General features: G+C 43.2%; 1 protein-coding gene across 2 annotated transcripts; it reads right to left on the bottom strand.

Annotated features, from left to right (window-relative positions):
• Window positions 1–14: 14 nt before the first annotated feature.
• Window positions 15–14,860, bottom strand: ankrd24 (ankyrin repeat domain 24). 2 transcript variants are annotated; one of them, XM_058638140.1, is made up of 23 exons: window positions 14,662–14,856; window positions 13,910–13,977; window positions 11,720–11,850; window positions 11,529–11,617; window positions 11,367–11,431; window positions 11,196–11,253; window positions 10,944–11,014; window positions 10,629–10,735; window positions 9,591–9,763; window positions 8,980–9,002; window positions 8,643–8,735; window positions 8,322–8,432; window positions 8,103–8,222; window positions 7,857–7,986; window positions 7,536–7,690; window positions 6,549–6,709; window positions 4,681–5,477; window positions 4,282–4,598; window positions 3,458–3,691; window positions 2,001–2,177; window positions 1,761–1,922; window positions 1,016–1,081; window positions 15–648 (listed from the first exon to the last, which is right to left on the bottom strand). In XM_058638140.1, exons 2-23 carry the CDS (start codon window positions 13,943–13,945, stop codon window positions 580–582), a joined length of 3,345 nt encoding a protein of 1,114 aa, XP_058494123.1. In that variant the 5' UTR covers window positions 13,946–13,977; window positions 14,662–14,856; the 3' UTR covers window positions 15–579. The 2 variants fall into 2 exon arrangements, with proteins under 2 accessions (XP_058494123.1, XP_058494124.1); XM_058638141.1 differs by having other exon boundaries at window positions 76–648; window positions 2,001–2,168; window positions 14,662–14,860.
• Between the last annotated feature and the right edge of the window lie 55 nt (window positions 14,861–14,915).

The raw sequence follows: 14,915 nt of genomic DNA, 5'->3' as shown, positions 1-14,915 counted from the left end.
ACCACATGATGCAAGTTAGTGTAGCAGCTGCACAGTAAAACTCAGCTGTCCAACCTTTAATATACATGCTGAAGCCAAATTCATGCCTCAGATTTCCATCACCCAAAATAGCTATGAGACACAGTGTAGAAGCTGCTGCTTTCAAAAACAATGGTGTTCAATCAGCGGTATTTGTGCAGGGTCAAAAAGCAAAACAGTTTCTTTTTCTTTTCTTTTATTATAACAACATAATATAAAAATCAATTCCCTTGTCACACAACCAGTGCATCTGATTCTATCTTCTGAAACACCAACATCTGCATTCACATTCACTTTTTGCCACAAATCCCTGATATGTAATTAACCTACAGCAGAACTACTCCACATCAGTCAAAGCTCTGTTGTTTGGGTGACTGTATTACTGTATATGCATGCAGCTATGTGTGATCACAGATCAGTTGTATTTGGCTTTCTAGACGGAGCTGCTTCACCGTGAAGAGGATGCATAGAGAGACTTCAGAAGTGTAGATATAGGCAATTAGTCATGCTTGAGTTTAGCCGAAGACATTTCACCTCTCATCCAAGAGGCCTCTTCAGTCCTTAGTGTCCTTGCTGTGTCATCCTCAGGATTTGGAGAAGCAGCTGCTGCACTTCTTCATCCATTCGACCCTGTCGGACAGCGGAACACGGCGATGAAACCACACAAAAGGTTCAATAGAGTCAAAAAACATGCAACTGCAACAACAGCTGCCAGAAAACAATCAGAACGGTCCCTCATTACAACAGACATTACAATAGGGCATAATTAATGTGTTCACCTTCATGAAACTGATAGAAGTGACTCAAGCCCCCTTTCACCACACCTCTTCTGAAATTTCATCCACTAAGTCTGGTAAGCAGAGACGTGGACTAAGCCTGCCCTCCCTTTATTGTGCGCACAAAGGGGGCCGGAGTCATCGGTGTCATTCACAGTATCAACTATTCGTGGCTGTCCAGCCGGTCTTAATGTGTGCTCCAGCGTGTGCATTAAACTGACCTGCACAGCTGCCAGCAGATGGGAACGGTACACAGTGACCACCTGTTTATGCTTTCTCTCCCAATCCTGCAGAGAAGACACACAAATCATTACACACACATCTATATCCTTGTCAAGCAGAGGACGTTACTCTTGCTACTTGATTGTCTTGCAATATACTGATTATCACAGAGTTGTTGTATCGTGATGTTATTGGTATCGTAGACCATGCATCGTCTCATATTGTGAGGTATCCTGTGATTCCGAGAACAGAAAAGCACAAAAGTATGCAAAGCGGATGCCGACCTGCTGTTCTTGCTGTTGCACTTGTACATATGTTGGATACATTCTCTGTTCTCTATGTATTTATGTGCATTTGCACTTCCTCAATGTTTGCTCTTGTTGTAAAGGCATTTGCTCGACCAACTTTGTGAGCGATGTCTGTTGCTGGTTTTTTTTCGGTCGGTGGTTGGCTGATAAAGTGGCAGACGCATGGGGTGCTTCGTACAGAAAAAGGCGAAAATCTGACCAGGCGATGACAAAATGACAGACAAGACGACACAGTCATTATTAGTAATGGATATTTTCTTCCTCGCTGTGATTTTTCATGGGGATTTGCCCTGTGAATTCTAGCAGAGATGGTAAAGCCGATGATGTAATTGAAAGGCCGCCGTAATAAAACAGTCTAATGCAGAAATGTTACATATTATATCTTGAAATACAATAACGACAAAAGGCCTTTTATAAATAATGATATGATCTTTACCTGGAGCTGCTGGTTCAGTATAGAGATTCTGTTCTGCAGGGCCATTTGCTGTCCAGGGTTGCCAGGATGAATGGATGAGGAGGAGGATGTGATGCCGAGAGGAGGCGAGAGAGCTCCTAAAGCCTCCTTTAAGCGGAACACCTCCTTGGACAGCTCTGTTATCTGCACAAACACATTTTAGTTTTTACTGTTACTGTTACGTCAACAACAGTAAGTTGAACTCACCCTGTTGTCTCTCACCTTACGGTCCTTCTCCTTGACCAGGCCCTGGGATTCCTGGATGTTCTTATGAAGTTCCTGGACGTGGTTCGATTGTGCCTTTAGCTCAGTTAGCTGCTGCTGCACTGTGGCCAGTTGGGTCTCTGCAACCTGCCGCTCACTCTTGTTAAAGAGAGCCTCCCTCTGCACCTGGAACACCTAGGCCCGTAAAACCACCATTGGCACCCTGTCACTTTAAAAATGCTGGTTATTTGAAGTTTCAAATACTTAAAATTAGGCTCTTAAATGTGCAGTTTGTGAAATGTAGGTGATTCTTTTTCATTTGGCAGAAACTGAAAATAAATTAACTGAAGGTTAACAAGGTTCTCCAACACACTTGGAAGGGAACATGCAACTTCTAAATTTTACACACTGTTTCTTTAATATGTACACATTCACACTCAAATTCACATAATAGTCATGCAATATGATTGACTTTTTTAATTTAATTTCATACTTTTAAAGAAGCCACGGGCAAAGTTTGTTTTTGCTTTATCAAATTAATCTACTGTTGCAGATTCCCAAATTAGTGAGGGCTTTTCTGTGTGGAGGTGCAAGATTCTCCCCATGTGTGCATGGGTTTTTCCTTTTTCTGGGGGGTACTGTGACTTCCTCCTGCAGTTCAAAGACCGGCAGATTGGGGTTGAGTTAAATAGAAACTCTCTGTACACGCTGTAGGTGTGAATATGAGTGCAAAATGGCTGTTTGTCTTACTATAGGCGGACAATCTGCCTCTCACCCAATGTCAGATGGATTTTGGTTAAGAAGAAGTGGTAAAGATAATGGATGGATCTTTGATTTTTTTTTTTTTTTCAAGTAAAATGTATGAACAAAAAAGTCAAATATATGAATGTACCCTCAAGTGATTCTCCAAATTGTGAGTTTTGCTCATGGGATTTTCTCTCACTGATCTTCATACAACCACACTGGGGTTGTATGAAGACACATTTGCCTTTGGTGCCGTTTGGTGTCTGTCTCTGTCTTCTTAGTAGGTTTGAACGTGAGAGTGAATGTTTGTTTGTCTCAGTATGTTCTCCCTGTGATGGACTGGCCACCTGTCCAGGGTGTACCCTCCCTTTTGTCCTACGATCCTCATGTGGAGATTAAAGTGGTAGAAAATAAATGGAGGCAAAGTACTTTTTTTTCTTAAGAAGTTAGAAAAGTGAGAATACTTATAGTATCTTATAGTATTCTATAGTAAACAGACACAGTGCACCAGTAAGCACATATACAGAGAGATACAATTCATTAGATAATGGGACTGAAGAGAGAAAGTAATACACTGATGAATAATGTACAAGCAGGAAAGAGGCCTTCATGGAACATGACTCACTTTGTCGCCGACACAGTAAAAGCATAATGTGGCTTTAGAAATCATGAGAAAGGAGAGGAGAGGAGAGGCCAGAAACAATAACACGCATACATTCACACACTTTCACCTCAGTGCACGTCTTCTCATGTTTGCGAGTGAGGTCGTTGAAACGAGCCGCGGCGGCGTTGATCTCGGCCTGCAGAGCAAGCCGCAGGGCCTCGTGGTCCTCCTTAGAGATCAGACCCTGTTCTGCCGCCTTCTGAGACTTCAGCTCTCTCAGCTCCATCTCTTTCTCAGTCAGAGCGTCCTGCATTGCTTTTGCACTGCTCTCACTGGCCTGCAGGGAGTGCTGGAGCGCTGCCTGGGAGGCAAGACGGTCAAATTAACTGCTTTAAATTTGATATATGTACATGAAATACCGCGACCCTCTGGTGGAGGATAAAGCGGTAGATGATGACTGACTGACTGACTGACTGTACATGAAATAATAAGGTACTATAGATGATTTATACATGCATCCTTTTTCATATTATACTATATTTACTCACAACATACTCCTTGCTGAACAAATATCTTAAAATGGCAAAGAACCTAAGTAAATATTTGTTTTTTTGATTTAAATGAACTATTTCTAAATAACAAACTAACTGCTTTTGAGCTTCTAATCCCCGAATATGACAGATCATGTTTGTTGACGCCGCCCAGAGAGAGAGAAACATATAAAAGCAGCTGTCAGTGAAACTTTTCCATTAAAATTCATGTGAAATAGCTGAAATAAATAAATTAAATATTGAGTTTGGGGAGGGGTCTATCAGTGAAATGCTGACCTCACCAAATGCTTTCATGAGGTGACATAAGGAGGTGGAAGAAAAACACTAATGGTAGCAACAAACTGGAAGTTAAATAAAAGATGAGACACTAAAAACTGCATCTTTTCATTTCCCTGCTGACCTTTATTTTCTCATGCTCCTCTCTGGATATGGCATCCTGTATGGTCTGCAGTTTGGCCTCTAGTGACGCAGCCTGCTCCTCTGCCTCTCTACGAACACCTTTCTCCTCCTGGAGCTCCTGTAATGTCTGGGCTAGCTGTTCTGATACTGCAGACACTGCCTCTCTGTGCTTCGAGAGAGACACTGCATCTTTGAGGTGCAGCGTTTCCTGTGCCCTGCCCTCTCGTTCTGCGCACAGGCAATCCAGAGCCTGGGCTGCTTCCTGTCTTGCCACCTCCAGTTCTTCTCTCACTACTGCCAAGGTGCGTCTCGAGTGATCTAATTGGAGAGAGGCACCATCATTCACATCATCCACTAATAACTGCTAATATTATATATTTTTTTTAATTGCACCACATACCTGATATGACTGAGGGCTCTGAGCTCAAGGAGTGCTCCTCATCTTCCTCCTCCTCGTCATCATCGCCACGTTGTGGAGGCCTGACTCTCTCCAGCTCCAGGAGGGCATCATTGAGCCTCCGGGCCACGTCTGCCCTTTCCCTGGCCAGCTGCTCACACTGGAGGCCCAGAGTCACCTGCACCTCCTCCAACTCGGTGCGTGGCACACACTTCCTCAGCTGCCCCTCCAAGTCTCCCACGCGCTCCTGGAGACGATGAACCTGATCTCCATCTCCCGCTGCTCCTCCCTCTTTCCCCAATAGCCTGCTCTCTGCCAGGGCTGCCTGCAACTCAGCCACTTTGTCACGAAGGCCCTTCACTATTTCAGTCTCTTTTCTTTCGCCGTCTTTCGCCCCCTCGTCTCTCAAAGACTCTTTTTTTGCCAGAGAAGCCTGTAGTTCCTTTAATTTCTCTGTCAGCTGTTTGATTGTGTTACTGTCCTGGCTGTTCTGACCCCCGTCCTCGCCCTGTGTTTTAGCAAGCTCCTCCTCCAGCTCCGTCACTCTGGCCCTCAGCTGCTGTGCCTCTTTACTCGCACCCTCCTCTGCAGCTCCAGACCCTCCTTCAGACCTAGCACCTGCCACGTCTGTATCCCCCTCAGCACACTCCACAGAGAGCACCCCAAGGCGCATATGCTCCTTCAGCTCCTCCAGCTCAGACTGGGAGGAGGCCAACTGTTCTTCCAGCACACGCAGCTTCTCCTTTAAGGCGTCTGTGCTCTCTGCATTTGTGCTTCCTCCCTGGGACTTGTCATCACCACTGCAAAGCAGACAAGGTTTATCACTCATTCAAGCTATGCAAAAAGTACTTTTTAAAAATCAATCACATAAATGGAAATACTAAAAGGAACATTCAGTGTATACTATGCAATATTAAGCACCACACAAGTCCACAGGTGCCCCTGTGTGGTGATCTAAGCATGTAGCTTTTTGTTTTCAGTTGTTCTGTGCTTTGTGTGGTTTCTGTTTGAATTTCTTGTCTGTGTTTTGTCTCTGTAAATATCCCTGTGCATCTTGTTTTTCCATTGTAGTATATATACTTGTGTATCATATCAACTTAACTTCCTGTTTTACTTTGTGGGGGTTTGTTTTATTTCCTGTGATCACACACACACACCTGTTCCTAACTATTTTCACCTGTGCCTTGATGTCTCTGTTTCTTCAGTGTTTCACTTTGTTCCCAGTAAGTGGCTTGACATTCTCTTTCATGTTTAATTCATAGCACATGACTCTGTGTTTGACCCTCTGCTCTATTAGTCTTTGGATTCTGTGACTTTTTTGACAACTCACCTGTTTCTCAAACCTTTGTAGTTTGACATAATGGTAAAATGGTAAAAAATGTCAGATTTCACAAATGCCAAAAAAACCCAACCCTAAGAATATTGAATTTACATAAGAGAAAAAAAGGATAAGAAGTAAATGTTCCCACTGGTAAAGAAAAGTACTGGGCATTTTGCATTAACAATTCATTTCCTATTATTTCAGCTTTACATTATACACAATAGAACACAACACTTGATCACTGAAGTGTACAACTGTAACTTGAGGTCATTTCATACAGAAAACACCTCATAATTCTCCAGTAGAGTAGATAAATGATGGAGTAGATGGAAATACTGGAGAAACAATGCATAATCTGCATGAGATAGGGAAATGTAAATGCCCTGATGGAGGCTGTGATGAGATACTGCTGCAGCTTTGGAGCCAGACTAGCATAGGTGTGTACTTTCAGTATAAAAGTATAATTCAACACAGCAGAGTGCAAGTGAATGTGAACCATGTTGGCTATTTTAGCTTGCTTTACATGCATGAATAAATGACTCAGTCTTACCACTCTGCCACACGGGAAGTCTCGACTGAAGCTTTGGCCTGAGAGAAGCGCTCTTGCAGGATTTCAAACTCCTTCCTCAGGGTCTCATACTGGACTAAAGGGATGGAGTCTGGGCTTGAGGTCTGCATGTCCGTATCATCCTTCTCAAACATTTCCAACATCTGTGGCCGACACAGAGAAAATCAGTAGATGTTTGTTTTTAGAGATATAAACATTTCCTGTGATGAAACTATTTCATTAGATCTTTTTTTTTAAACCACAACAATCCTAGTTGGTAGATTTTCTATTTTAAATGTATAATTCCATGCAGTCCATGTCCATGCAAATACATCCTTAGTGACATCACCCCCACAAAAACAAAGCTCCTGCAGAGCCACAGACGACTCCGTTCCACCAGGCTGAATAATTCCCCCACTGACTAATGAACTAACCTTTATGTGTCAAATTTATGGAGCTTCCTTTATTTAGCTTCGGTCATTAGGAGTTGTTTTTTTTGAATATTTTTCAGCTTTCCTGGCCTGTACTGCAGATACTCCTTAAGTGGTACATGAACAACCACACCAGAACAGAACACACTTTAACAAACTTCAAGCATGACCCAGTTAGTGAAGGATGACTACAAAATTGCCCCATGTCTGCATCTGATATTGTGTTGTTCTATTTATACTCACATGAACACTAACTGCCTCAGTGCATTAGAGCACCAGAGTGTGGCGTCATAAAGTTTAAGTGGTCAGTACTAATGCTCCAGGCAGGACTTTACTCGTGAAATGCATCTTTATCTGCTGTCGGGGAACCATTTAATAATCCCTTCACTATCACAATTGATTCATCTCTACCTCTTAAAGAGGCTTGAGACGGCGTGTGTTTGTGATAGAGAGAGGAGAGATTATAATTTACTACATGTATTGTGAAACATCAGTCGTTAGTGTGCTGTGGGCGAGTGTATGTTCGTACATTAAGTGTGTATATGTCTTTTGACTTCACCTGTACTTTAAGAACTAGCTCAGAGTTCTGCGAGGTGAGCTTCTCTATTTGTTTACGTAGCTCAGCAACAGTTCCTGGGTCAGGGGAGGAACTGGCTGACTCGGTGTCCTCATCCTGAGCAGGGGAGGCTCTGGAGCGCTTGGAGAGCAGCTTCTCTAGTGAGAAAGTTCAAGAGAGAGACCACAACATCGACTAGTCGGTGCACTTCCTGAACTGAGACATGAAGGAATGTCTGTGCGGTACAGCAGAGACACATGCATGGGAGGAGATGCGTGCTTTTAGCCAGGGCTTGGGAAGGACATGTGCACAAGGGTCACATACCAGTGAAGTCCAACATTTCATCCATGTCCTCCGAGTCACTGGCGCCTAAACCATGACCTCCCTTCAGCTCCTCGAGCAGCTTGTCTCTCTCTGCCTCCGCCTCATTGAGACGCTGCTTCAGGTGGGACAACTACATAGCACAGAAAAAACACACACAGATGTGGATAAAACATACATAAAGCTTTACATGAAATGATTCCACGAGTTATTTTTGAACTTGAGTTTGCAATTCTAGGTGTGCGGTACCTCTTCCAAGGCAGAGATGGCGCTCTGCTGCTGTTGCTCAAAGGCTTTGATCTTCTGGAGCAGACGGCCTCTTTCCAGACGGAGCCGTCGGATCTCCTCAAACACCTCCTCGTCTTCCACCTGAGGCATCCAGAAAAAAATATGGTGACTCCACAGACGTTGCAGGAACGTGAAAGGTAAACATCAGCAACGACAATCGTGAAGATTAGTGTTGCCTACCTGGGCTGATAGCTGTGATTCTGGAGGCTGGGGAGACGGGGAGAGAGACTGAGGTTCAGGGGACTTGCCTCGGGGAGCAGGACTCGGTAGCTGTGGAGAGGGTGAAAAACCCTGCATCGTTGAGGCAGAAAAAAAAAATTATCCTCTGTTAGCCATTACAGACAGGAATAAACATTTGACCTCAGGAAGTGAAACAGAAGAATACATTGTTATGTAGTAGTAAACATTCCTCCCACTAATAGATGTTGGCTATACTGTAAGACTGCCTGTTAAATGTGACTAAAAATGTGATTCCCATCCACTGGGATGGGTTTTCAGTACCTGTAGAGGAGAACGGGGTGGTGGAGGAGCTTTCCGTTTGCGGGGGGTAGTCCCCCCTTGCACTGATGAGGCGCCTGAGGGGACTTGGGGGGGCTGTGTGCGGGTTAGGAAGGGGATCAACAAGCGGAGGTCAAGTTTAAATGAAAATGGAAAAGTGGATGAAACTAAAGATAAAAACCATGGGTCAGCAACAACGAGGAATGGGCAGCAACAAAACGAAAGCAGCACACAAAAACGATGACCTCATCTTGGAAAGCATGCACAATATGATAGGCCAGAACAGGCCATGATCTCATTGATGGCGTAAGTGATACAATACAAAGCTGTGTAGTCTTACCTCCTCACCCGAGCCCTCAGAAGCTACGTGTGCAGAGGAAAAGACACGCATGGCGAAAAAGTTTAAAACTCTACAGTACATGTGAATATGTGCACACACAAGTACACACACACTACCACTTCCACTCTCTTGGCTTTAAAAGGCAGTATATAGTAATGGTTTTATGTATTTTGTAGTATAGCCAACAAAAGCTTCAGGTTTGGTATAATAAACCAAAGTGGTCAGACAGCATATACATAAACCTAATTATCCTTTAATCTCCTTTTCCAACCAGTTTCACATCTGTTGTTCATCACAGTGAAGTCTTTGTTAGGAGATAAAAGTGGAACAAGCCCTTTGCCTACTTTTTTTCAACCCTACTTTACAATCACACCCAGCTGTCCTCCTGATCCACTTCCTCTTTTTAGAGTCTTATTACAGCATAACAGCCGTGAAACAGAGCTGCACGGCCACAAAGGGGAGTTATACATGACTCTAGGGCTGGTGATTTGTTGGATGTTGCTATCACATGCGGCTCTGCCATGTTTTCCCCTTGATTTAACCTCCGCTTGAAATCGTTTAATCCATTCTATCGCTCCAAATCAAAAAGGTCCCAGGGCCTCATAGTGTACCTGGAGGTACTCCGTCCCGCAGCATCTGTACCACATGCTGGTTGCCAATGGCTGCACTGTAGTCGGTGGCTTTGTGTCCTAGGGCGTCAACCAGTTTTGTGTTAGCTCCGCCTCTCAGCAGAGCCTCCACGGTCTCAACACTGTCACTCTCACAGGCCAGCATTAATGCAGATCTGTGGTTCAAAAATGAGCAAAGACATACCAAATCATTCACACAACATAACTTCAAGGAACTGTACAATCGTATTTACAGTATATCATTTTATGATTGGGCAGTGATACCATCTCAATATTTCAAACCTTTGGATCATTAACTGGTCACTTTTATGAACATAAAATGAGTTAAAACATCCTGAAAACAAAGCTGTCTTCCACATGGTTGCTGCTAACCATAGGGTAATTCTCTAATCATCACCTCCAAGAGGCGATCTAAGTCAAAATGAAAAGCTGTTGCTTCCTGTCTCAGTCTCTGAATTCTCACTGCTATATTGCGGCACAAAGCAGAAAGAATGATGAAAATGTGTGGTTATCTAGTGAGTGTCTGCATATTCAATGTTCAAGGACAGGGCATGAATGATAAGACCGTCTGACAGACACCCAGACACCCAGTGTGTAGAGAAAATGCAGAGTGCAAAATTCTACTTAGCTCATGATTACATATTGATCCAACCAGCCCACATACACACTTTTGTTTTTCTTGACTGTGCTCATTTGCCTTTGCTGAATCAATCTACAGATGATATATTAAACTTACAAAAGGCCACCGCCACTAAAGGCCTGATCCGCATTCATTCAAATCTCTCCCAAATCTTCCAAAATACTAGAATCCTCCATCCCGACCCAGACAACCCCTACTGCTGTGAAACTAATCCCAAAGATGTTTTAAGATTTCAGCTTATCTGACGAAGCAGCATCAAGTCCTTGTCAGCTTATCTGACACTCCGGTCATCACATCTGTCAAGGCTACATCAGTGTGACGGACAGAGGAGAATCCTCTGACCATTCTATTCTCCCTGCTGAACATTCACAGTCCATTACCTTCCCTGGTTGTCCTGGATGTTTGCGTTGGCACCTCGTTGCAACAGGAACACACAAAGCTCTACTCTGCTCATCTGTGCTGCTAAGATCAGAGGCGTGGAACCTTCCTGAGAGAGACAGCGACACACACACACACACACAAGAACATTTTCATTTTCAAAAACATCGTAGAGCAACAGCACACATCGATATCCAATCATGTTGTCAGAGAGTAAATGAATCATACATCACTGATAATCTTTTTATTTTCATCTCGAGCAAGACATTTCATCTCATCGATACAATCTGATATACAAGATGTAATCATCATCTTACACTGTCTTGGACATCCAGATTGGCTTTAAAATCCCACAGCGTCTCAGTACAGGACAAGCAGCCACTGACTGCTGCAGAGGAAACATTAAGAAATAGGATGTGATATATGATTTGATACTGAAATGATTGAAAGCGTGTTTGTTTTTAAGCTCAGGTTCAATGTTTCTTATGTCACACATCATGTGTGGTACTGCACATGCAAAGAAACCTCTCCAAACTAAACTTCTGTGGTCATGTAAACAGTTACTGTACCAGCATGGTGAAGTGGTGTCCTGCCGATGCCGTCTGTGCAGTCTACTGCCAACCTCTCCTGTTTGAGGAAAAACACAAATAACACAATGTCGAAATTGATCAAAAGTCATTTGCCAGGAGATTATGTATTTTCCATATTTAACTGTGCACGCCTGTCGCTTTGTGTTTTACCTGTAACAATCTCTTCAAACACTCTGGCTGACCATTTTTGGCCGCAAGGTGGAGGGCGCTGAAGCCTGTCATAAAAGAATACATTTAACCGTAATAATCTATGACACAAGCGATGCAATAACCTTGGTTTAGGAGATAAAAAGTCATCATGAAATACCGTACCAGCACCATCAGGTATGTTGAGATCTGCTCCATTAGAGATGATTGCCTCCAGACATTCTAGTCGGCCTCGGGAAACACTGACGTGGAAACTGCCGAAGGAGAAAAGGATTTGTGGTGAGTAATAGCGTCAAATGTCATTAAAGTCATTTTAAGATTTTAGAAGAAGTAATAAAAGGTCAAAATGTACTTACGCTGACTTGCCCTCAGTGTCCAGCTTGGTGGGACAGAGACCTTTTTTGATGATGAGAGCAGAGACTTTGTCAGGTTCATTCTGCTCCACAGCCTGCAAGAGTCTCTCATCACTCTTAGTCCAGTCCTGACTCTGCGGGGGGGGGGGGGGGGGACACACACCAACCAGAGAACAGGAGGTCATCACACTGTGCTGCCCCAAAAGAAACTGAAACATCTTTGCATTATCTTTGCAAAAAAAACAACGACGAGGCCCATGTGAAGATATGTTGTTTCTTAGCTGAGATCATTACAAAACAATACGACAAGATTTACAGAACACAAATGTCACAGAGTGTAAAAGCCAATTAAATATCTCTCTTATTTGTAGGTTTATTGAATATCAAGAGAAGATACCTACTGGCAGCGGCAGCAGGCTGACACAAGTACAAAACCTCTTCATCAGGCTAAAAACAGGCTGATCAGGATCCATGTGGCTAGCAGCTCAGTGCACAAAGCCACGACTGTGAGTCAAGACCAGGACTGCACTAAACACCAGGGAACTAACTTATCCATAAGTTTCTATGATATACTGTACTCTATTGAGGTCACAGGATTGCAGCTGGAATCTACAGACAAAACAAATTTTCCAGTGAAATAGATTTACCTCATCACACTAACTCTGATAACAGAGCTATTCTCTCTCCCTATGTATCAGCCTCCCTGCTCGCAATTCAAAACCGCATCCTTACGTCCCGCTCCAGCTGCTAACAGTGACACAGCCACAGTCCTACCATTGCAGCTCATACACAAATGCAGGCAAACACACACACACACACACACACTGCCTCCTCATTTGCTTCTTCACTGTTCTCCCCAGTCTAAAATAATTCCTCTGCTGCTGCTGCTGCTGCCATCTTCTTTGTAGCAGTCCCCCCTTTTCTGTCTCCTCAAGTTTTGTGTCACATCCTGGACGGTACCCCTCTTGGCAGCAGCATCATACTGTAGCTGTGTTCCTCTGCAGTTACAGAGCAGGGCTGGTGTGGTGTGATGTGAGGACTCAGCAAAAAAGAGGGGATAAGCTGCATTCTGCTCTGCTGATTAAGATGGACATTTATGGGACAGAGTCTATTTGTGCATCTATATGTATGAACTGTACTGGATATTATCTATCTATCTATCTATCTATCTACACACATGTCATTTATATAATATATTCTATATTGTCATGCAATGTGACTTGCAATAAATAGGGTGTTAATGGCTTTCTGCTCTTGGTTCACTTCTAACATAGTCCCAGACCGTGAGCAGCCTACATAGAAAACTGAAATGCAGTATTTCCATTCCAACGACAAAGTTTTAACCCTAAATCAAAAACCTAAAAAAAAAATGTTTGCAAATCTGAAAACAAGGTAATCACAGCCTCAGCAAGTTGCAGTGCGATGACTAAAGGTTAAAGAAGGTGTGCTAGGGTGCCATATAGGATGAAAAACGTCAAATAGAATACAAAACCTAACACGGGGAACAAGCTCCATCCCTCCTCAGCATCATCCAAACCACTCCGCTTTGTCAACGGTGTTGTGGTGAGGACTAAGTGTGTGCACTCAAAGATGACACAGAGGTAGAATTCCTCCTTTGGGCAACTGTCTAATTGCTCAGACCACATTGTGGAGCCAGCAGTTGCTAATTAATTTGGTTGTGTTGCCCACATGCTGTAAGTGTGTGAGGTCAGTCAGTGACAGCTTTAACCCCGGTCTGCAAAAAAAAAAGCATCTGACAGCATGAGACGGGCAAATAAGTAGGATCATAAAGAAGCAGCACATAAGAGAACAAGCCTGCATTATAAAGCACTTCAAGGTAAAGTAGCTACAACAGCAGGAAAGTGGGCATTTAATGTGTGTGTTTGTGTGTGTGTGTGTGTGCACATACATGTGAATAATTGAAGGCTACCTGAGATCTCTGGTCATAGCAGCAGTCTGGACACAGACCTGCTCTCCTGCTGCTCAGTGACACTGTATACCAGTCCCTTCCTCCATACACAACATGTGCACATGCCTACTTTATGCAAGAGCACCTGAGTCATTCAATATTAGGCTAAAAACTCAGCATGTGTGTGCTTTTTATATCTCTAAATAACTTGCATACTGTGCAAAAATGCAGGTGTAACGCTTTTAAATCCACCGAAAGTGTGCAGCTCAACAGATGTCTCTTACCTCATTCTTTTTAAACTTGGCCTTCAGACTCTTCATGATAGCCTCTGTCTCAGCAGATGCACTGAAATCTATAAGATCATCATCATCATTATTATTATTATTGCTTATCCCCTGTGTCTTAGACACACACACACACACACACACACTGTTTGCACTTTACATGGACACTTCACTCTGGCAACAATGCACTCATGGATGCACTTTGTACATATGGGCATGCTGGCACTGTAACGGAGATGAACATCCTTTTAATTATGGTTGCTCGGATAATTTGGCTTATAAATAACATCTCAATAGATGAAGGCATTTCCCTGATATACAATATATATCTCCATCTATAAAGTTGGACACAAGCTGTGTCTCTGAAAAGTTTGAATGTTTGTGTCAACAGGATAGTGACATTATCACATACAAGTGTAAGAATCAATTAAATTGCATTTTCTTATATAGTTCTATGTTGATTCCATATATTTTTGATTCATATCTAATTAAATATCATAAATATTATCATATTTTGACCAAAAGCCTAAATATCAGCACTGCAACGGCATTTAAAACCAGGGATGTCATCTTTGATGTCTTCCTGCCTTCCTCAACATATCAAGACAATATGTCACTTGTTATTTATTTATTTATTTTATTTATTTATTTACTTTAACACTATTCTCTCGTGTCTTTTAAAGGGAATGCACTACATAGTGTCACAGCTGATACAGTGTATACGCAAAACAGAAGAGGAACTTGCAGCCTACCTGTGGAGGACAGTCCTGCTCCAGGTGAGTGTCTCCTCTGTCCATTAGCTGCCGCTCACAGTGAAAACACTCCAGTCACTGCTGCCTGGCGGACACCATGGCGACGCACCCGCCTCCCCTCGTAAATCAACCAATCAGCAATGCGCAAAGCGCCGGATCAGCGTTTGATTGGCAGTAACGGTTAACGTGACGTCTATTTGTTTGTTTTGTCGCGTGCAGCGCAGCCTACGCAGTGTGGGACACTTCCGTCTACA

This window comes from Solea solea, chromosome 9, assembly GCF_958295425.1.
Source record: "Solea solea chromosome 9, fSolSol10.1, whole genome shotgun sequence".
NCBI lineage: Eukaryota > Metazoa > Chordata > Actinopteri > Pleuronectiformes > Soleidae > Solea > Solea solea.
Note: the sequence above shows the minus strand (reverse complement) of the source record. Positions and strands in the feature narration are given on the sequence as shown.